The sequence below is a fragment of the Ursus arctos genome, unplaced genomic scaffold (assembly GCF_023065955.2).
Source record: "Ursus arctos isolate Adak ecotype North America unplaced genomic scaffold, UrsArc2.0 scaffold_14, whole genome shotgun sequence".
NCBI lineage: Eukaryota > Metazoa > Chordata > Mammalia > Carnivora > Ursidae > Ursus > Ursus arctos.
This window is the reverse complement of record NW_026622808.1, coordinates 38,894,754-38,917,939: the sequence shown is the minus strand read 5'-3', so window position 1 is coordinate 38,917,939 and position 23,186 is coordinate 38,894,754. Positions and strand designations below refer to the sequence as shown.

The 23,186-nt window shown below is 41.3% G+C and overlaps 1 protein-coding gene across 9 annotated transcripts in view; it reads left to right on the top strand.

Annotated features, from left to right (window-relative positions):
* Positions 1-23,186, top strand: part of ARHGEF3 (Rho guanine nucleotide exchange factor 3) — a 294,790-nt gene that overhangs the window by 257,915 nt on the left and 13,689 nt on the right. For all 9 annotated transcript variants that reach the window (XM_026501066.4, XM_057311810.1, XM_044384936.3 and 6 more), the window contains 5 exons: positions 10,652-10,822; positions 13,572-13,634; positions 15,481-15,577; positions 15,762-15,838; positions 20,679-20,936. In XM_026501066.4, the coding sequence (XP_026356851.1) occupies positions 10,652-10,822; positions 13,572-13,634; positions 15,481-15,577; positions 15,762-15,838; positions 20,679-20,936 (666 nt within the window). The remainder of the gene's footprint in view (positions 1-10,651; positions 10,823-13,571; positions 13,635-15,480; positions 15,578-15,761; positions 15,839-20,678; positions 20,937-23,186) is intronic.

Here is a 23,186-nt window from a genome sequence, read left to right as displayed (position 1 = left end):
GATTATAGAGCATCTTTTTAAAATTGAAAAATAGAAACACAGAAAAGGGAGTAAAAGTCACTTGTAACCCCATCTCCCCATCACTAAAAATCTTATATTAACATTTTCATGTACACTCAGACAATCTTCTCTTTTACAATATACCTGCATGTGTTTTTTTAAACAAAATCATAATCATATGTATATACTATTCTATATGCATATATTGTTTTATATATATATATATATATATATATACACTATCTGTTAACATGTTTTTGTCTTAACAGTATAAAATGAACTTATAGTATGAGAATACACTTTCATGTCATTAAGTATTTTTCACAAACCCAATTCTTAATGAATTCATATAGTATTTCATCAAAAGGATATACCAGGTATTGGTTTTTCACTCTTCTTTTGTTGAACATTTAAGTTATTTCCATTTTTCTACCATTATAGATGATACTGCTTTAAACATCCTGATTGCAAATCTCCTGTGTGTCTGTATTCCTTCCTTTCCTTTGATGATATGACCGGAAGTGGAATTCTGGTCAAATGATGTAAACTCAAGGCATCTGATGTCACTAGAGTCAGACCTCTCTTCCTGGTGTGTACCTGTCTTGGGCAGAATTGCTCCTCCATGTTCTCACATCCTAATTCTAAACTCATAGTCACATTTTCCCCTCTCTTTTGCCACCGTTTTTCCCCCTGCTGGGACATTTTCACAGGATGGCCCTTCCCGGGGGCCCCTTGACTTTCCACACAGAACAAGGTTGTCTCTTACTTTTCTTGGTATGCCTAGCACTACATGTGACTTAGGGCAAGCTCAGAAGCTGACAGTTACTGTTATTATTGCATTTATTACTAGAAAAGCTGGCCATTGCTCTTCCTGGGGGCTCTCCAGGAGCTAGGAGTGGGTGCCCACCTAGTAATATTATATAATAACTGGACTCCTTCACAACAGTGTATCAGCCCTCTTCCACTTGTATCCCCTTGGGGAGGACTGTTGTGGCTTGGGAAGGGTTCACAGTCTCTCACTGCTCCATTCCCGGGCCCTTAGATCTGCAAAGTATTTCATTTCACCGAGATGCAGCAGAAAATAGGATATATTAGTGTTCTCCACTTATTATTCATTTTATCTACTGTGTTATTTGTTCTGTTCTAGACTTGTTGGGGAAGGTAATCAGTACACAAAAGGAGACAGGGCCTACTCTAGAGAAGGATAAAATCTACTTTTTAAACTTGTCTGAGATATATCAGCAAGTAGGAAAAAAAGGAAATTTAAAACCATTATATCCCAATTAATAATATGCATCCATAATAATATATGGATAGGAAACTAGGAATATCATCAAATTCTTAATAGTGGTTATCTCTTGGGAATAAAAGTATAAGAGACTTTGACAGTTCTTTTGTTTTCTGTCTTATGTTCTTTTTTTCCTGTTACATAAGAATTACAAATCAGTAGAGAATGAATAAACAGGCTGGGTCTATTGACTTTTATTTTTTACATTACATATTTCTATCATGCTTGAATTTTTAAAATATATATTATCTTTGCAACCAAATAAAAACGTATAAGACCTTAAAATCTTATATGATAAAATATACTAGCAAGAGGGAGCCTAGTAATGGCTGGGTTGTGGGGGGCTGTGGGGACAGGTAAAAGGAAGGCTACCTGGCAAGGGTGGAAGGATTTGTGTTGGGTGGTCCTGGAATGGCTCAGAGCTGCTGAGGGGAAGGGAAGGAAGGCGTTTCAGGTTTGAGGAAGGAGCATGAGAAGACTGATGCCATGTAGTCTGAGAATTAAGTAGAAAGATTACCAAGCCCGTGTGCTTAATTCCCACGTGCTCAAAACCATGATTTTCTTCTCCAGGGACCTCAAACTTAGTCTCTTGATCCAACGTCATACACTTTCTATAATTGACAAAAAGTCTTTGATCCTAAGTTATTTGGCAGAAATGGAAATAAGCTTGGGGGGGGGGGGCGGGGGGAGGAAGCAACCAGAAATTACATGCCTTGCAGTCTGGAAGGTAAAGGTGTAGCTAGGAAGTGACCTGTATTCCACATCAAGAGAAACTCCTTACTTTCTGTCGATCTTTACTATTCCTGGAGTAATAGTTAGACCACTGTCATAAGTGACTATTGTCATTTAAAGCTTCTCTTTTTTAATTTAGTAATAACAACTTCCAGTAGCTGAATATTTACAATGGGCCAGGTTCTGTGAAAACTACTTTACATTCAGGGCTTCATTTCATCTTTTCCATAACCATGCAAGGTAGGATTTAGCACCCCTTTATACGGGTGAAACTCAAGGTTGAAAAATGTGCCCTAAGTTACACAGCCAGTAAGTGTTGGAGCTGGGATCCTGGAGGGTTCTCACAGCGGCCTCTCCTGGAGTTAGCTTCTGCAAAAAAGTCAGCAGGTCGTAATAAAGCCTGTAGTGTGCCAGGATCTAAAAATGATGGCCAGACTTTTCGGTCTGAAGGATCACACCTCACTGTTCTTCCTTACTCTTTGTTTGCCTGTGTGGCAGGGAGAGTCATCATTTCCATTTCAGCTCGTGGAATATCATATCATGAACAGTATTGTGCAAAAGCCATTTCATGGTGCTAATGAAGAGGTTGGGCTGCTGTCCCAGGCCTCTGGAAGGCGTTCTAAATTTTGGTTAGCACTAAGAAAATTGTACAATATTTTCCCCACACCTGAACCAAATATTTTCTTCGGCTTTTCATTCATTCTACTCAGAATTTCTCTCAGCTACAGAAAGACTTCTCCTTGCCCTGGGTCTATGGAGTTTGATATTTTTTTTTTAACTGTAAATTGATTGGGTACCTTTTTACCACTTTTTAAATGTACATTAATCTGAACCAAATCCAAATATGATTTTATGTTTATAGCACCACTTCAAACTCCGTATTCATGGTCTTGTACATTTGTCTATTGATTTCATTTTCTCTTAGTTTATCTCTTATGGAAAATCTGAAAAATAAATGTAGAAAAGTATGGAGATGAAAATAAAAACATTCACAGACCACCATCTAGGGGTAACATCTACCCACATTGTATTTTAAAGAAGGATCTTCCTTTTCTTACTTAACTGTACATGTAAGACTTTCCCATTATCATTAAGCTTTTCTTAAAAGAATGTTTTTAAGAAACATATAATATTCCATTTTATGATTACACTGTAATTTATTTAACTATTCCCTATTGGTCACTTTAGGCTGTTTCTAGATCTTTTGCTTTTATAAACAACACTGTGCTGCTGAAGGTTTTCTCCTATCAGTTATCCTAATGGAAGTCCCCAAGGAGCCATTTGGTCCAAGTAATTCAAATATGTGTCTGCTGTTTGCTAATGAATGAAAACATATATAAACCAGCACTAATGGTGGCAGTGCAGCCAATGGTATAATAACACTGATAGGTAACTTCCATTGCCTATTACCCACAAAACAGGCACTTGGCTAAGCCCTGGACATATTTTATCTTATGTAATCCTCACTGTGACTTTGTGAGGTACTCATTACTATGCCCTTTTACAGATGAGGAAACTGAGGGGCTGCCCAGGTTGCTCATTCTGTTAAGCGTCTGACTCTTGGTTTCAGCTTGGGTCATGATCTTGGGGTCCTGAGATGGAACCCCATGTCAGGCTCGCACTGGGCATGGAATCTGCTTAAGATTCTCTCTCCCCCTCTGCCCCTCCCCCAACTTGTGCACATGTGCTCTCTAAATTAATTAATTAATTAATTAAAATCTTTTAAGAAACCACACACAGAGATAAGGAAACTGATATCCAGAAAGATTAACTTCCCCAAGGTCCCTCAGCTACTGAGATGACTTCAAACCATGTCTGTTTTACTTCAAAGCCTTTGTTCTTAACCCAAATCCATGTTTTATAGTCAAAAGACTAGACTCAGTTCCTGTTGCCACACTTACCGTGGGCCAGTCACTAAATCTCCTGGTGCTCAGATTTCTCATCTATTAAAAAGGGCAAAAATGTAAGAACCTGTCCAGTTGCCTCTCCCAAGACTAGCTCGAGGGTCAAAAGTAATGGATGCCGGGGCGCCTGGGTGGCACAGCGGTTAAGCGTCTGCCTTTGGCTCAGGGCGTGATCCCGGCGTTATGGGATCGAGCCCCACATCAGGCTCCTCCGCTGTGAGCCTGCTTCTTCCTCTCCCACTCCCCCTGCTTGTGTTCCCTCTCTCGCTGGCTGTCTCTGTCTCTGTCGAATAAATAAATAAAATCTTTAAAAAAAAAAAAAAAAGTAATGGATGCCACAGAACTGAGAAGTGGTATTTCTTGATTTAAGTTAATTGCTTTAATCAAGACTTACCTGAGAGACTCCCCCAAAATGCTCCTCAAGAACATTTTGCAATCCCAGCCATAACTACTGTACATTTTGGTTTAACCCATTGTAGTGACAACATAGAAACCCATTTTCGTCTGACAGTCCCACCCAAACCTCCAATCCATTTAATAATAAACCATCTGCTACAGAATAGCAGTGGTAAGTGCAGAGAATTTCCCTAGCTTGAACTCTCTTTATTGGAGCGTGTTATCTTTAGCTGTAGAGAACCTTCTGTTTTTGGAAAAGGGCGAGGGAGCACCCCGCTGAACAGGCAGCATTAACAAATTAAATCTGTTCCATCATGTCTCACCTGCTGGGTTTACATTTCCTCCGACACATGTAAAGGGTCCCTCTTTTCCCACCTGACAGACAGTCCCCTTTGCACCTGCAGCATCTTTTCCACGTACCCAGCTCAGGCATAAACACAAGCACCCATTTCCTAGTTCTGCAGTATCTGTGCCTGTTATGGCTATTGTTATTTTAGCTTCCAGTCATTATGAGCTTTAGGTTTTTGACTCATTGGCTAAGCTGGATTCCCTCACGGAAACTCTTGCTTGTCCTGGAACATTTTTCATTCCCCACACCCAGAGTGATCTATGTACATGTTTCTGTTTTTATGCTACCCCTCCCGAGGCTGGGTCTCTTCTAGTCACCGTGGATTAGTGTTTCTCACCCCAGGGGGCATTCAGCAATGGTGGTGTTTTGGTTGTCACAACTGGGATGGGGGCACTACTGGCATCTAAGGGTTAGTGATAAGGATACTGCTAAACATCCTGCAAGATACAGGACAGCCCCTCACAACGAAGAATTTTCTGGTCCAAAATGTTACTGGTGGCAAGGTTTAGAATCTCTGTCATGCACTGAGAAGTAGCCCAAAAGTCATTTATCTCGGCACATGCATCCTGCCACACTCTGAATCTTACACTAGGGGAAGCAGGATAGGATATTGGTTAAAATTGTCAGCAGGGGCCAGGGGTTGGAGGGGGGTAATGAAATAGACCAGACCTGTATTGTCATTCTGAGTTCATCATTGACCTGGGTTTAAATTCTGGAGGACCATTCCTTAGCTGCATGACCTTCAGCCAAGTGTCACCCTTTCTGAGCCTCTGGTTTCCTCCTCTGTAAAACAGGGCTAGCAATCCTTACTTCTTGCTTATACAAGGTTCTAAAGCTCCCCTCACCATGCCCAGCACATACAAGCATGCTATTCTTCATTAAGCAAGATTGTTGAGGTCCTACTATGTAGCCAGTTGCTAATAAGCCCATCAGTGAACAGAACAAATAGATATCCTTGCCTTCCAGGAGTTTACCCTCTATTGGGAGGAAACAGACATGTCAGAAACCAGTAAATGATATCACACAGCGCATGGTAAAAATAGAGGAAAATAGAGAAGGGGGATGGGCACTGAAAGGGACATAGCTGCTCTCCTCCCTCAAGAGGCATGCTCTTCTTTGGGGTTTTTCTCCTAGCAGTAGTCACATGTTTCTTCCCCAGCACCAATCCTCTCATCTAATTGTGCCCAGTTGTACTGAGGCCTGGTAGACATGTAGGTCATGGTGTATGGTCTTGAAAACCTGTCTATGGCTTGGGCCTGGTTGGCTGTGAGCTGTCCCCGGGGCTGGCCAGCTGCCGAACGCATACCTGACCAGCATTCTTTATTGCATTTTGGGGACTCTTCTTTTCAGCATCCTTCCCCTTTCTAAATGGAGTTAAAAATAAAATGTTTCTTTTAATCCAGCCTAACTAAAGAGGTGAATCTGCAGTTTGATTGGTCAAAGAGCCACTCAGTCATTATTCCTAAAAAATAAGTAAATGCATTCCCTCTCCATAACTAGATTTAAACTCTTAGAAGACTGGGGCCCATATCACTGAAACCTCCCCCTAATGCATGATTTGCATATAACTAGCAGGTATACAGCCCTCATGATAGAAAGAGATCAGGTTTTAGAGCAAAACAGATCTGGTTTTGAATCCTGCCTGAGCAAGTGCCTTAGACTCTCTGAGCCTCAGTTTCCTCATCAGTAAAGTGGGAATAAACCCCCACCATGCAAGTGGTTATGAGAATCAGAGGATTCATCAGAAGTGCTAAGCGTGGGCAGGCACATAAAGGCCCCTCTGTGATGTACATGGTGAACTTTGCCCAGTCCCTTCCCCCTTTGTTCCCAAGCCCAGCACTCACTAAGGAAGCACAAAACAAGGAATTCTTTTTTTTTTTTTTTAATGATTTTTTATTATATTATGTTAGTCACCATACAGTACATCCCCGGTTTCCGATGTAAGGCTCGATGATTCATTAGCTGTGTATAACACCCAGTGCACCATGCAATACGTGCCCTCCTTACTACCCATCACCGGTCTATCCCATTCCCCCACCCCCCTCCCCTCTGAAGTCCTCAGTTTGTTTCTCAGAGTCCATAGTCTCTCATGTTTCATTCCCCCTTCTGATTACCCCCCCTTTCTTTATCCCTTTCTTCCCCTACCGATCATCTTAGTTCTTATGTTCCATAGATGAGAGAAATCATATGATAGTTGTCTTTCTCTGCTTGACTTATTTAACAATAGAGCTCACCTAGTATAGCTCACCTCTCTCTTTTTTTCCCCCAAACTGCAACAGAAAAATATCTCCAGCTCTCTGGGAAATTTTTCAAGAAATATGTAAAAATATGCTCAGTCTTACGTTCAAAACATGAAGCTGAAGTTAAGGTATACAGCTGACCCTTGAACAATGCAAGGGTTAGGGACACTGTCTGACACCCCCCACACTCTGCAGAGAGATGAAAATCCATATATAACTTTTGACTCTCCCAAAACTTAAGTACTTAATAGCCTGCTGTTGACCAGAAGCCTTACCAATAACATAAGTAACTGATTAACACATTTTTTGTATAAGCATTATATACTGTATTCTTACAATAACGTAAGCTGGCAAAAAGAAAATGTTATTAAAATCATAAGGAAGAGAAAATACATTTACAGTCCTGTGCTATATTTATTGAAAAAAAATCTGCCTGTAGGTGGACCCTCAAAGTTCAAACCCATGTTGTTTAAGGATCAGCTGTAGTTGTTTTCTCTATTAGATTAGTGATAATATCCTGTTGATGAGAGTGTGGAAAAAGATAATTCATGTACCTTTCTGGGGACAATAAAGTTCAAACAGACTGGAGGTTAGTTTGGCAAACTTGGCAATGCATGTCAAAGGCTAAAATGCAGATATTTCTTAGACCAAGGAATTCTACTTAAGGAATCTGCCTTGTAAAAATAGCACAAATACATAAAGGATGTTCACTGAAGCACTTTTTGTAATAGCCAGACACTGGAAACGATTTTAATGTCCATCGGTGGGAGGTTGATTAAATCCATGTGGTCCATCTGGACCATGGGATACTAACTCTTGCACTCATTAAAAAGAAAGAGTGATTCTGGGGTGATGGAAATGTTTTGAAACTACACAGAGGTGGTGTTTGCACAACATTGTGAGTGTACTAAAGGCCACTGAATTGTTCACAAAAAATGGTTAATTTATATTACGTGAAATTTACCCCCATAAATTATTATTTTTTTAGAAGAATGAGTCTTATATGCTAATATGGAGAGACATATTGTTGAGTGAGAAGAGAAAACATTCTGTATTCTGTAATTGTTGGCAAATGCATTTAAAAGGTCTGGAAAGATCTAGAACAGACTTAACAGTAGTTACTTCTAGAAAGTAGACTCGGGAAAATGAGGGGATTTGTACTTAGTTTTATATACTTCTGTAATGTATGAAAAATGTTTATACTTTTGTAATGTATGTAAATTTAAAGTTAGCATGAGGTACTTGAGAATGGGTGGTGGGGAGGGGGGAGTTTGAAGTTGGTCAGGGGTTGAAACTGTTACAAGGTGGGCGGTTGATTCTCTCCAGTGAAAGTGGAACATGTCTTTCATTTTGAATCTTATTTTTGTGTTTTCCTCTCTTTCTGCTCTTTAATTCCCGCCCAGCTGTAATCAGAACCGAAAACTGAGATCAGGGAGTAACATGATGACTCACTAGTTTTGACCTTTCCGTTCCTGTGGCTAATTGATTCTGAGTGCCAACGATCTGCAGGCATTAGTCTGGTCACTGTTTATAAGGGCCTGTTTTCAAGACATCACAAGGATTTGCAAGATACCATTAGTAAACCGCGTATTTGGTGCAAGTCCTTTCTTGACCAGCATCAGGGGCTGGTCCAATGATCATGAGCTCACTAATAAGCCCAGGGGCTCTTGGAAGCCTGAGGAACTCCTGTTGCTACTTGCAAACAGCTAACTTCCTGCTTCAAGAGGGTTGTGAGAATACCTCGAAGCCCCTTGGAAGTTTCTTTTTACATTTTTCATTTATTCATTTTTTCTAAAATTATAAAAAATGTATAAACTAGGATTTAAAAAATCACCTATCATGTCATCAGGCAAAAACAATAGAATTTTCTGGTGTTCCTTTCATATCTTTGCTCATGTGCTTTTTTTCATAACTAGAAACAGTATTCATATACAGATTTTAGTTCTGATTTTAACTTACATGGAAGGGATTTTTAGCTGTTCAAATGGTCTCAGAATTGTCTAATTGGCTGGATAATATACCATCAGGCAGATGAATTAAAACTTTTTTAACAATGCCCTTATGTTGAATAGCTCCCTTAAAATTTTCTTTGCTTTCTTAAGTTTTATTGTTGAATCTCAAAATATTTGGAAGCTGCTTTAGAATATCTGAGTGATGACAGCTCATATGTCACATGCAAAATCAGTTCTTGCCCTGAGGAAGTTTATAGGTCAGAGCAGGTGACCAATAAGTGTAATAAGATGTGATCATTGCTATATCAGATATGTCCAAATTGCTCTGGGAAAGTGGTGAAGGATTCTTAGAGGAGGAGTTTGAGTTATATCCTGAGGACACTTAAGAGTTAGCCAGCTAGTAAATGAAAGAAAAGCTTCCCAGGAAAAGAAGACGACTTGAAGGAAGTACAGAGGGATGGCAAAGCATGATGCATTTAGAAAATGGCAGATTGCCTAGTAGGGCTGGAGAATAGAGGGCTCATGGGTGAGTGGCAGGAAGTGATTCTAGGTGTATAGACTGTGGTCAGATTACAAGAGGCCTTCTGTGCCAAACTGAGGAGTTGGAACTTCTGAAGGCCATAGACATGTGGCCACAGCCATGTCTTACTAAATTAGAATGTGGTTTTGAGCACAGCAACACCTTATTGCTTTGGCAAAGTTCCCAATAAGAGTGTTGAAATCTTCCAGGATGAAGGTTAAAGATGATGCACTTAGCTTTCTTCTTGATCATTTGTACTTGTCATGAGAAGGCACCGTGATAGCATGTTTCAGCCTCAAGAGTGGGCTTTGGAGAGTCAGACCACCCCAAAGTCCACCAGGGCCTCTTTGGAAAATAAGAAAATACCTCAGGGACAGGCATCATTTGCTGTCAAGGCGGAATTTAATACACATATTAGTTGGTACTTTTCAAATTAACAGAATCCCAACTGAGGTTAATGTAAACGGAAGGGGTTTAATCTAAATCTAAGAGTGGCTTTTCCTGGCGTCACGCACAGTGGGATCCAGGGGTTTAAACAGTGTGGGTAAAGCTTGCTTGCTCCCTCCCTCTGTCAGTCCCTCTCCCTCTATCCTTCATTCTGTGTGTCCCTTTATTTTCCTTGATAGCAAATGGACTTAGCTGCATGACCAGAGAGAGCTGCTGCAAGAAATTCTTGCTTATTTTATCTCTTGAGTTCACAGTACCAAAGGAATAAAGACCCTGCCACTCTTTCTCCCATAAACCACTTAGCACATTTCTGAGAATCAGGTGCCTGTCCCTGAACCAGGGTGGAGGACTGCTCTGACTGGTCAGGTCTGGGGCATCCCACCCAAACTGTGTACCAAGTGGGATAGCCAAGGATGGCGGGCTTCTGTTCCTTGATGGAGGAGGAAGATGGGACTACTAGCCAGGTGTAAAGGCCATCCACTGCTGTTAACCTTCGTTCTTCTGAAGAAGGGGGTGTCCACTGGAAAGAAGCGGAGCCTGTGGCTTCTCTGAGAGCTGTCTTTGTGCATGTTTCTGTACGGTGTCCCAGTCTCACAGAACGGATACTCCCAGCACCTGTGTGAACGCAGCCCCTTTGCCCAATTTCCCTTAGCACGTAGACTCAAGAAAACACCCCGCTTCCCAAAAGGGAAGGCCTTGTGGCATTGTCCTCTCTTTCTTGTGAATATCTGATTTATGTTCTGTCAGTGACAGGAAGCCGTTCTAACAATCCACCCAAGTCCTGCCACGGCCCCCGTGATGGTTTGTTTTCCTCATTGTTTAGCGTTCCATCAGCTTCCGCAGCGAGAGCCGCCCTGACATCCTCGCCCCCCGACCCTGGTCCAGAAATGCCGCCCCCTCAAGCACGAAGCGGAGGGACAGCAAGCTGTGGAGTGAGACCTTCGATGTGTGCGTCAATCAGATGCTTCCGTCCAAGGAAATCAAACGTCAGGAGGTAGGCTCGGGACCCAGGAGTTGGCCCTGTGTCTGGAACAAGGTGCACCACAGGCGAGAGCCAAACTGCGTCTACACCGCAGGCTCCCAATCAGTTCTTCGTTGCATTTCTAGGAGGACTTGACGGGGATGTCACGCCTTGTAAGGAACCAAGAACCCAGCCTCCAGCTGGGTGGGTGGCCCCTGCTTTAAAAAGAAACTGATGTGAAAATCTGAATTTACAAAGAAAATGAATCAGGAAGTGTCTGTTTAGGGTCCTGGAGCTCACAAAAATAATCACTTGAGTTATATTTTAATAGCAACTTCTAGAATATTTTAAAATATTCAGCTTCTGAAACTTTGATTCGGTTTTGTGGAGAATGTGTCTATGGAATGCAGTTCCTTTCATGACCTGTAAGTTTTCTGTATCAAGAGTTCTAAATGACTATGGTCATCTTACCCTTTATGGAAAGCTTGTCACTGCCAGGCTATGCCAAAGCACATCTAGCACATCGCCTAGTGAAACCCTTGGAATGTCTATTTTTGTGGAAAACCTGACATTGGCAAAAGGAATACTTGAAAACTTTCTAGGTTTGGGCTCCACGATTCCTTTCTAGGAATCTATCTGCCAGACACACTTATACACAGATGAAAGGATATATATGTAAGGTTTTCATCACAGTAATGTTTATAATAGCGCTGGAAAGAGCCTGAACATCTATCGCCAGGGACTGGCTAAATAATGAATATCTATAAGATATACCTGAAATACAGTGTAGCCTTAACTAGAAGTGTTGATACGCATGTATGGCTAAGTGGATAAGGCAAGGCACAAAATTGGGTATATCATGTCCTTTTACCATCTGTGTGAAAGCACAAAGAAAAATGAACATATGTGTGTAGGTGCACGTATTTGCTTGTAGAATCATAAAATATTTCTGGAAGGATTTGCAAGGAACTGGTAACATTGTTGCCTCCTGGGAGGGAACTGGGTGGCTGAGTAGAGGTAAAAAGGAAAGTTTTCACCATGTACCTCTTTGTGCACTCTAAATTTTGAACTGTGTTAATGTATTACCTATTAAAAAGAAACAATAAAGTATTTTAAAATAATACATGCACTGAAAAAAATCTGCGAAGAAATGTGGCAAAACCCTAAGAATAGTTAACTAGATGGTATTATGGGTACGTTAAAATTTTCCACTTTACACTTTTTTTGTGTTTTCCCAAGTGTTACCAGTATACATATATAACTTGTACAATCTGATAGTGGGAAGGAAGGAAGGAGGGAGGGATTGATTCTGCAGATTGGGAGATTATTAAGGTATAGTGAATACAAGCTCACTCATCTAGAAAGTTACAGAGCTGGGATTTGAACCCAGGTCCTGTCCTACTCCAGAGCCTGGTCTTCATGGTGACACTGTGCTGTCTCACAACAGATATCTGACGGTGGTGTTTCCCGGTATGGGGTTCTGTGGTTTTCCTCTCCTGGGGACCACATTTGGTCAGTGGGACCACATTTGGTCAGTCAGACCATCAGACCTATGTAAGTGAGCTCTAGTAAAACAGATGTACAAGGAAATCTGAGGAGGTCTAAGTAAAGTCTAGTTAACTGTATTGTGCAACCCATTTCCTGGTTTCGATAATGCTCTGTAGTTCTGGAAGATGCCACTATTGGGGGAAGATGAGTAGAAGGGGCACAGGACCTCGGTGTTCTATGTTTACTTCTCCTGTGAGTCTGTAATTATTTCAAAATAAAAGGTTCAACAAAACAGAATACAAGGAGGGCATGATGTGGAAGCTTTACTGGGCCTTGGGGGAGGTTACCATGCACTAGCCTCCAACACAGTATTCTTCCTCCACCTGCTTTAGCTGAGAGCAAACTCATTGTCTTACATTCCATCCACCCCAGAGATGGAGGGTGCTCTCCAGGGCTGCTCATTCCTTCCCTTTAGTCTGAAAGAAATGTAGTAGTCCCCAAACTATCACTCCTATTAAAGGACTAATCATAGAGTCCTTTAACAATTAATGTTTGCCAACAGTTTAGACTCCCAGATGAGTGAAAGGAGTATTCTGCACATATAGCTCTTAAATTATAATGGCTTAATAGAGCCAAATTAGAAACGGTCTATTTACACACTCTTGCACACAGCTGGCTCCTATAATTTTATTTATTGTACCGTGTAGGGCTGAGAAGTAATTTAGAATGAATTAACATCACCAGACATTTAGAGTGATAAAATATTAGATTCTTCCTACAATTCCAGCCTCAAGACAAGTGGCTGATAAGAATAAAGCTTTCTGCTGAGATTCACCTTCTGTTGAGTAGAACAAAAACAAATTGTGACGGCCCAGTTCATTATACAGCCATGCCCATCCCTGAGAACAGACCCCGAAATCGTTTATGACGGTTGCTGTGCACATGAGAGACGCAGAATCCAACTGTCATTATTTTACCTAAAATAGTTTCCTCTTGTTTGGATGCACCCAAGTTCTGTAACATGAAAGATGACTTACTGGGTTGGAAACATATGTGGAACCCCTTTCTCCCACAAACGGGTGAGTACGTTATACAGAAGTTTTGCAAAATTCTTCCTTTATAGGTTTTAGCTACTTAGATGCATTTGCTGCAGGTTAATTTAACTTTTTAAAGAATCCTTTAAAAATTCTTAAGAAATGGGTAGATCTGGGTTTTTGAACAACAGAACCAGCACTGTTTGAATTTGGTCTCATAAATGGAGTGTTCCATGAATGTGTTTTCTCTTTGCTTGCAGGCAATCTTTGAGCTTTCCCAAGGAGAAGAAGACTTGATAGAGGACTTGAAATTGGCAAAAAAGGTAAATTTGAATCCAGTGGTCATTTGGGCCACCTCCTTTTTTTTTTTTCTTATGAGTAATTTCACAATTCTAAGATTGTGTCTTAGGAGCACTCTTTTTATGACTAAAACAGGTTATCAACAATTGAGAAGAATCCACACAAACCAAGTAGGGGGGAAAATGGCTCAAAACAAGAAAGTTCTCTAGACCTGGTACCTATAGGGGTTCTCCTGTGCACATCTCTAATGCATCTCAAAGAATACTTGAGTTTAATCAGGAAGTGTTCATAGAGGCCCGGCTTTCCATATATTTCATTGTCTCGCATGCGGAGCCTCCTTACCCATGGGAGAGAGCGTGCAGATGTCTGAAACTGGAACAGTGTCTTAGAAATAAAGCCACTTGAATCTCCTAAGTAGAGAAAGTGCTTAAGTGAGGCAATTGCATACCGTCATGTGAATTAGGTCTTTTATATAGAAACTTGTGTTTTAATTACATTGTGTGCAGAAAGGGAAAGGAGACCCATGCCTTGTAGCCTGTGTTATCTGGACAATACACTTTCCTCAAAACCTTTCCATTCCAGGGGATCACTGGAATGAAGGGGGTGGGTCACTCCCCCCAACCAAAGGCTGAAATCCAGACTCCTTCATCTGATATACCCAGCCTCCTTTAAAGAATCACAGGGTTGGAAAGATGCCTCCCTTCTTTTAAGTGGCCTTAGTCCAGATTCCTGCTGATATGAAGTCCCATCTGTAGCATTCCCAGGAGATGGCCATCTACACTTTGCCTAGAACACAGCCAGGAAACTGAGTTTTTAGGCAAGGCTGGAGGAGGTGGAAGACGGAGATGACAAAGAAGGCATTTAACTCTGTGAGACATCTTGCTGGTCAGCTGTTCAGCTCTTCCTTCCTGTATCAAGATTCCCCAAAGCTAAGCACCTTAAGGATATTTTACTGCCGTCCTTTTGCTTATGGTAGTTCTACCTTCCTAGAAACTCTTCCTTTCCTTTCAACCACCCATATCCAACCATTCTCCAGGAACTAGCTCAAATCTCAATTCATTCTTCGCCAGTATTTACTGCCCCCTTCTCCATGTCAGGCAGCTCTTCTTAAATCTCCCTTGACCACTCCAGCTTTACTTCTTTCACCCTCTAAGCACTTATGATTTGATCAGTTTTTACGGCTATGTGACATCTCTCCTGTTTTTAGTCTTGAGCTTTTTAAAACATGTATCTAATTATCCACATGTTTTTCTTACCTTCTGCTTGCCTTTATAAATCTTCTTGGAGGCAGGGACTGTGCCCTCTGAGTCTTTGTGCTCTATTACAGTGACCTGGGTATAACTGTGTGTTCTTGTTTAATTATCATGAGTAAGAGATGATAAGATTGACAGAGATTTTGGCCTCTTGGCTTCAGAGCAGTCGTAAAGGATGCCATCAATTTTTCTTTCTTCCTTTACTTAAATATGGACCAATTGAAAAAGAACCTGCTGCTAGTAGCTAATTCTGTATAAATTAAGAGTTTTTCAAGCTGCAAGATCTTCAATCACATTAAATTTTAAAACATTATACAAATCAGATCGGCTCTGTACTCACCCTTGCCTAGATGTATGATATACTAGAATAAAGAACCTTTTTAAAAATCTCCTTGGGTTTATCAACAACCACAAACGGCTCAAGGCAATGCTGGATTCTCATCTGCTCCGGCCACACCCAGCTGCTGTCTCCATAGCATTAGGGAAGAAGTTGTTGGGGGAGAGCCAACTATTTTGTTATTATGTGGGGCCTCGAGGACACTGATGCCATTTACATTAACCACTTGCTTCCTCTGATTTTAAGTGTTTGCTTGCCTCTCTCGCCCTTCTTGTGCAGGCCTATCATGACCCCATGCTGAAACTCTCCATAATGACAGAACAAGAGTTGAATCAAATTTTTGGAACACTGGACTCTCTCATTCCTCTACACGAAGGTATAATTTTGTTCCCAGAATGAGTCATGACTTGTAGCCTTGATTGAGTCGTCCTACAGCAAGTCATGATTATGTAATAATGTGATTAACCCAGAATCTACTTCCAGTCCTGTTCATATTTGAATGCCTAACAAAATAAGCATTTTGTTTGTTTTTTGTTTTTTTGTTTTTTTGTTTTTACCAGAGCTCCTTAGTCAACTTCGAGATGCTCGGAAGCCTGATGGCTCCACTGAACATGTCGGTCCCATCCTCGTGGGCTGGGTAAGAAAAGTTCTCTAGTCTTGATTGAGAATGAATTTCAATAACATAGGTAGAGTTTCATTTTAGCTAGACTTTTTGTAGTGGCAAATGGTAGCTTGACATCATAAATAGCAAATTCCTAGCAAAATTTATCTTATCTAGGCTTTATCTCCTCAATGCACGGAAACAATTATTTTTCTTAATACAAATTTGCAGCATTTAAAGATAACATGGCCTTTTTGCAATAAAATAAGTAAAGGCACATATGAAATGGTTACTAGTTTTACATCAAATGAAGTAAAACTAGTTAATATTCAGCTGAGGCCAATTACTAATAATATAATTATTATCATTTCTATTTCAGTAAATATTCACAGACATATTCTTATCCATCACCAAAAAAGGTGCTTTTATTCAGGCTCCAGAAAAACTCTCATGGTAAAATGTAGTTTCATACATAAGGTAATACTAAATGTTGTTAATGTTTGGCGTATATCTGATTCTGAGTCACTTCATAGGAAGGCTTGGTATTATGCTGACCTTCAGCCCAAATAACTCATTTCCTTTCCTAATTAAACAAAGAAATCAGTTGTGACCTTAGATTAGGGGTTCTAAATTTATTGTCTTGGGGCTGAATTTGTGTTTTTTGGGTCCATAATGTGCTCGTTCGTTTGTTAATGTACTTTAGAGCAGGCATGCACTTTCTATTTTGCCACAGTCCCCACCATTCCCTATTACTTCATCTCTGTTTCCTTTGAGTCCTTGCCTGTACCATCCCAGCTCCAGGTGGTTTTCATTTGTTATGAAGCAGGTAATAAAAGCAGATTACATTGATGACTTCTTCCAGGCAGGATTAGCTCTCTCATCTCTCTGATCCACACAGTCTTCCAGAAAAATAGGCAGGAAGTGCCACAGCAGCCAGCATTAGAGTCATTCCACTGTTTGGGGAATGTTGTGAAAGTTATAAATCCTACTATCACCATGTGAGTTCTCTTGATCCAGTTACATTTGTAGTTATATTTTAACCTTCCTAGGCTCTCCAGTTCCTGTGTTTTGATGTTGCTCTCTTATCCTAACTTCTGCTTCTCAATTATTGCCTTGATCAAGAAAATTTGAGGGTTTCATGACTTAGATAGCTTTAGTTCCCAAGTCACTTTTAGCATGAGGCCGAAATGCCCCAAGGGCATCTGAAAGGCAAGCAATGTTCTAAGATGAATAATTTAGAAAATGTGCCTTAATATTTCAGAAGAGATCATTCATCTCATATTTTTGACTTTCATTTTATTATAAGATGTGGTAGATGTTTTAACTTCTTTAGCCTTCAAAGAAATTTCTCTAAAGAGAGCAAGCCAGCTGGAGACAGAGAAGGTGTAATGAGAAGAGAGATTCTGCCTCAATATTTCTTAAACTTCCTGAGTCTCTGGGCTGCTTTGATGGGTGTGGGGGAAGGGGCCAGTGAGGCCCCGCTCCAGAATTAGCACGATGCCTGCTCTGTGTTTGACGAGATGGCCGTATAGAATGACGTGGTTTCCTTCGACATCATACACAAATTGTCAGTTCATGCCAGAAGCAAAAGTGGAGGCATTTGCCTTGTTATTAATTTTTTTCTGAAATAAATGCTTGCCGCTCTTATTAGGAAATTGGCTTGATCTGGGGGTGGCTTTTGCAGGCCTTTTCTATACATACTCAAAGGAAATGTGACCACTTCCACTGCTATCTGAACCCTTCAGACATCAAATGGGGACTTACAGCTTGAAGAGCAGCCTAAAATTAAACAACTGGCCCATTGTGACCAGACCTCATGAGAAACGGGCCTTATTTATCAGGCCTGATGAGCTGTTAAATGTTTTCCCACTTTTAACTGCAGATGTGTCCGTGCGAGTGGGAACTGTAAACCAAGGGGTACATCTGTTTGAGTTCTGGTCTTTTTAACAGAACAAAATAAACATCTGAGGGGACTTTGAATGGGAAAAGTCAGAGCCCATTCAACCCATGAAAAATTGATTTATTCGCAGCCCTCACCCACCAAAACCCCTCCCAGGGAAAAAAGGTGAGAAAAAAAAAAAAACAACCCTTTTAAACAAGTGAGCCTCCCAAGTGGGACAGGCCTGGCTAGTCCTTTTGACCTTAGAATGAATCAATTACTTGTACTTTGAAGGCCTAAAGCAGAGTGTTGGTTTCCTCAGGGAGCCAACCAGGGTACCGTCTCCCGGAGCGGTAGGCCTGATCCCATACACATCCCCTGTTGGACAGAAACAACTTCCCAAGCGACTTATCTTCATGCTAATGTTTTTTCAGTAACAAATTTATATAACTTAATTTATATAATTTAATAAATTTAAATAATTTACAAGCTCTCCAAGGCAGCAAGTTCTTATGTTAATTTGGGTTCTAATTAAATTTTAATTCTATAGAGAGAGGCAGGGTACATGGCAGCAAAAAAATAGATTTGTTCTGTCACTTTTCACAGTGTTAGGGAGATAAAAAGAATTTCTGAAGAAAGTCAAAGAGTTTCCTTTATAAATTCTTGATAGTCTATTTAAAGAGATGTCGAGGAGTTCAGAGCTTTGGGGGGAAGGGTGGGGGAGAAAAGGCTGCAGACTGGTTTTGTCTCTAGCTGAGCAAGTAGTTTTGCTTCTCTAAACCACAGTTTCTTCAATGAAAGTATCCTAGGGATAAATAATAATAAAAAAATAATTTTTTACTAATTATATTACTTTTGCTTTAATAGCTAGTACTTACAGATTCTTACCCAGAAGCCAAGCTCTTTTTTTGTCTGCCTTGTCTCATTAAAAGACAGGAGTACTTTAGTATGTGCATTTTGTAAGTGGGGAAACTGAGGCTCAGAAGGGTCACCTGGCTAGTAACTGTCCAGGTTAGGCTTTGAGCATGATTATCCCTGGTTCCAGAGTCTGCCCGCTTAACCACTCTATTATCACCTCTCACATTTTCTGTAAGTGAATGTGTATGTATTTGGGAACCAAGATGTGTATATTCTTCCTTCCCTATCAAGTTATCACTTGTAGCCCTTTCTAGCCAGTGGGGTTGAACCAGATAGCCTTTCAGGTCATGCCCAGGAAATGAGCACCCTGTCAGGTGTGAACAGGACCAGAGCTGGATCGGGTTGCCATGGCAGCAGAGGCAGCCAGATCAGAGAGTAATGGCCCATTGGGCGGTGAGCAGCAGTGTGGTCAGCTTCCTCACTAGTTTACTTCTAATAGTTAGTGCTGATTTGTTTCTCCATAATGAAAACATTGGGCATTTCCAGGTCTTTTTAAAAGGCGAGGAAGTGGAAATGAAATTAAGAGGGCCTGAAGCTCTTTTTAATTAACTCTGAAAATCTTGAATTACAAGCCACAATACCACATCTGGGGTGTGTGTGTGTGTGTAAGTAGCAATTATCATTACTTTCAAATATAAGGTTGAGGAAAGAATTTCTGTAGCTCTTTTTAACACAAAGAAAGGGTTTTGTGTGTGTGTGTGTTTTGTTGGGTTTTTTGGTTTGTTTGTTGTTGTTTGTTTTTTTATGCCATGTAAGGAAGGTAGACCTTTCCAAAGAATGTTAAACTCGACAGTGAACTTAAACATTACTTCCTTGGTATCTTTTTTGGTTTCAGTTGCTGAGAAAATAATTTCAATAAGAGGTTTAAAAGAAGCCACAGAATATTACACTTTGACCCATTGTTCAGATGCTATCACAATTTATTTCTAAGCCATGTTGCCAGACCATCAAATATTACCTAATCTGGAAACCATTAAACATTCATTTATTTGTTCTTTCGGAATATAAACTTTGGATGTCTGTGGATGGTAGGCCCGATGCAAAGTATCGAGGATGCAGAAATTAAAGACGCTCTTGCCACTGTCTTGCTCTGAATCCTCCACAGGGCAGGTGCTGTGGTAAATGTGGCTCCTTAGTCCAAGGGCGAGAAGCAAACACAACAGGGCCATTGGCTGCTTTTTATTGCCTCCGGTACCTTTCCGGAAGCTGACAGCCCATGCGTTAGGTTGCTGAGCCTTCCACTAATAGGAAGGAGTGGAAAAGGGAGATGAACAGCCTTCTCCCTGGATCTCTGACTCTGTGTTTGCACAATGTGACTGATGGGACATGTCAGGAAAATTAGTATTTTGCTAGAAGGAAGATAGTGGAAGTGAAGTGTTCCAAAGTCTTTAGGCTTAAATGTTCTTTGCATGGTGCTGTGATGTTAACCATGAATCTAACTTAAAAGATTTTTCTAAATGCTTCCTGCATCTAATTTTTTACTAATTATGCTTTTGCTTTAACTTCTTGGACTTCTTTATAATTGGCCCACCTTGGAATCCGGTAACCTTCAGCTAACAGAGAGATGCTTGCACAAGGCCATGCAAAGGGCTGGGCCATGGAGTCTGACCCCTTGCTTTCTTTTTATGCCACTAACTCTTCCAGATGAATTTCTTATGAATAATTTTAAAATAAATCCTGTTTGTTTGTTTTTAAAGATAGGAAGCTTTCCCCTCACCAGACACTTTTGGAAGTTCAGGAAAATTTTGAGCTGTGTGCATATACAGTCTTTTCTGGTTCTTTTGTTTCTAGCTTAGATTGGCAGAAACGCAGAAAAATTATGATGGGGTCTTAACAGTCAAAGTAGATGTGCAACTAAGAAAATAACTTCGTGCAAACAAGCCAAAGCCTAAAAACTGTCCATTGCCTGCGATTTTGCAGATTGCACTAGTCTGTCTCCTCCAGCTGTGCAGATAAAGGAATGTTGGCCAGGTCTGGAGACCAGTTAGGTTTGTTCAGTCCGCACAAGTGATATTTGCTTGTAGCTTTAGAGCACAATTAGTGCCACACTCCAACCCCATTTTGATGTTGCTTTCCTAGCTGCCTTGTCTCAGCTCCTACGACAGCTACTGCAGCAATCAAGTCGCCGCCAAAGCTCTGCTGGACCACAAAAAACAAGACCACCGAGTCCAGGATTTCCTCCAGCGATGTTTAGAGTCCCCCTTTAGCCGCAAGCTAGACCTCTGGAATTTTCTTGATATTCCAAGGAGCCGTCTAGTGAAATACCCTCTGCTTCTTCGGGAAATCTTGAGGCACACCCCAAATGATAATCCAGATCAGCAGCACCTGGAGGAAGCTGTAAGTTCGTGTTTCTTTGCCTTTACCTTGTTTTCTGCCTTGCGTCTAGGAGATTGGGTGTGTGGCTGGATGAAGGGTCTCTGGGTACACGGGACCCAGGGCTCCTGGCTTCCAGGCTTGGTGCTACCATCCATCATGTTTTGATTTTGCAAGTCACTTCTCTCTCTGCCTCACTCTCCCAACCTATAAAATGCAGTGTTTATATGAAATGCACCCAAAGGTCACTTTGATTTCTAGAAGTTCTTGATTCTGTGTGGGTAACTCTGTAATCTGTAATTACAATTCATAATAAACTGTAATCTGTTTGCTACAACGGTTGTGAGGGTTAAGATCTCTGGAGATTTTAAATTGAATATCTGTTTAGTTAGCCAATGGGAATTGCCTCTTAACTTAGCCCCTGAGCCCATTTGTGAAGTTGACACCCATTTCAGATCCAGCTTTCCTCCACCTCTGATTGCAGTGAGGGACCGACCTGGTCCAAAGTCCTGCTCACCAGAAAATGAACAGAGAGAGATTCTTTCCTAGCAGCAATAGAAAACCAGGAAAAATGGATCCATCTCATGAGAATATTGTGAACAGTGAGTGTTGTGTCTGGAGAGCTTGGTTCTGATTGGGGTGCTCTGGGGGACAGAGCAGAGGTGATGGCAGACCACGAGGAGCCAGTGGCCTGAGCAAAGCTATGGAGGAATGACAACACAGGAAATGACTGGGGAATACCGGGGGTCAGTCAGCCTGGGATTGAGGATATTCTGAGGAAGCAGCAGGAGAGAAGGCAGAGGATGGGGGTTCAGATCTGGTTAAAAAGGGTTGTGGGGTTTTTTTTAGATTTTATTTATTTATTCGAGAGAGAGGGAATGTGCACGACAGAGAGACAGAGCACAAGCGGGGTGAGGGGCAGAGGGAGAAGCAGACTCCCCACTGAGCAGGGAGCCCGGTGTGGGGCTCTATCCTGGGACTCCAGGATCATGACCTGAGCCAAAGGCAAACACTCAACTGACTGAGCCACGCAGGTGCCCCTATGGAGAGGGTTTTAAATATTAATTTGAGATGTTTTTCGTTTGTTGTGTTTTGTTTGTTTTTTGATTTCTAAGTAGCTGCATTCAGGGTTCAAATCCCAGCTCCGTCGCTGACAAGCTGTGGAACCTTGGACACATTAGTCTCCTTGTCTGTAGGACAGGGGACAGGGAGGCAAGCTGAGAGGCTGCTGCAGTGGTCTAGGCATGCAGTCATGGAAACCTCCTGAGGGAAGAGCCGTGGAGATGGAGGCTCAGAGACCACTTCAAAGGGCTCGTTCCCTGACTGCATCTGGAACAGAAAGAGGATATGCATAGGTGACTTGAAAATCAGAAGCTATGAAATCTGTGAGCAAAATGCCTATCTCCTCCCTGAGAGGGCTTTAATAATAATTAGTAGTAATCACAACAATAATAATGCTAGCAATACCTGCTGACATTTCTTGAGTACCTAGTAAATCAGCTTTATGTAATCACCGTATAAGTTATTATCTCACTTAATCTTTATAATAACCTAGGCAATAGCCGTCCTTGTTAGGACCATATTGCAGATGAGGCGTGGAGGGCTGAAATAACTTGCCTGGGTCCAGAGCCAGCACGTGATGAAGCTGATGTCTGAAATCTCTCGGTGTAAACTGCAAATCCTGTGCCCGTTTCACTTCTTTATGATCCTATACCATGGAGCTGAAAGCCTGGCTGCTTCTTTGAGCCCCTGTTGCCTATAGAATTGCAGAAAGCTGTCTGGCCCCCAGGCTTTGTAGAGAATCTTCACTGGTGCAGAGCTGGGCCAGGTGTCTCCTTGTAGGGATAGAGAAGATGGAGGAAAGATGCTCTTGACTGATTGCAAACACACCCAGACCAGGTCCCCAATCCAGCATGGATAGGCGACACAGGCACTGGGGATGAGGCCCATCCCACTTCATCAAGTCTGTTTTTTACTACCGGGAAGCATGTGGTAGAGTTGCCTCCTGTCCATATTTCATCCCAGCAAGTGTGTGGTCTGCAGGAATGAAAACAACAGGGAGCTCAAGCTAGTCTAAATAATTACTTTTTTGAAGCACGTGAGCCTGCTCTGAGTTTTACTGTTAAGATTTCTTCTTTTTAATATGCAGCAGGAAAGAATAATGCTCTGTTTCTAAAATCACCCAGTGAGCTAAAGTTTGGATTTAACAACAGATAAGAAGACGGTTGTTTGCAATATGAAAGGATGTACCAGTTTCCCTAGTGCATAAAATGT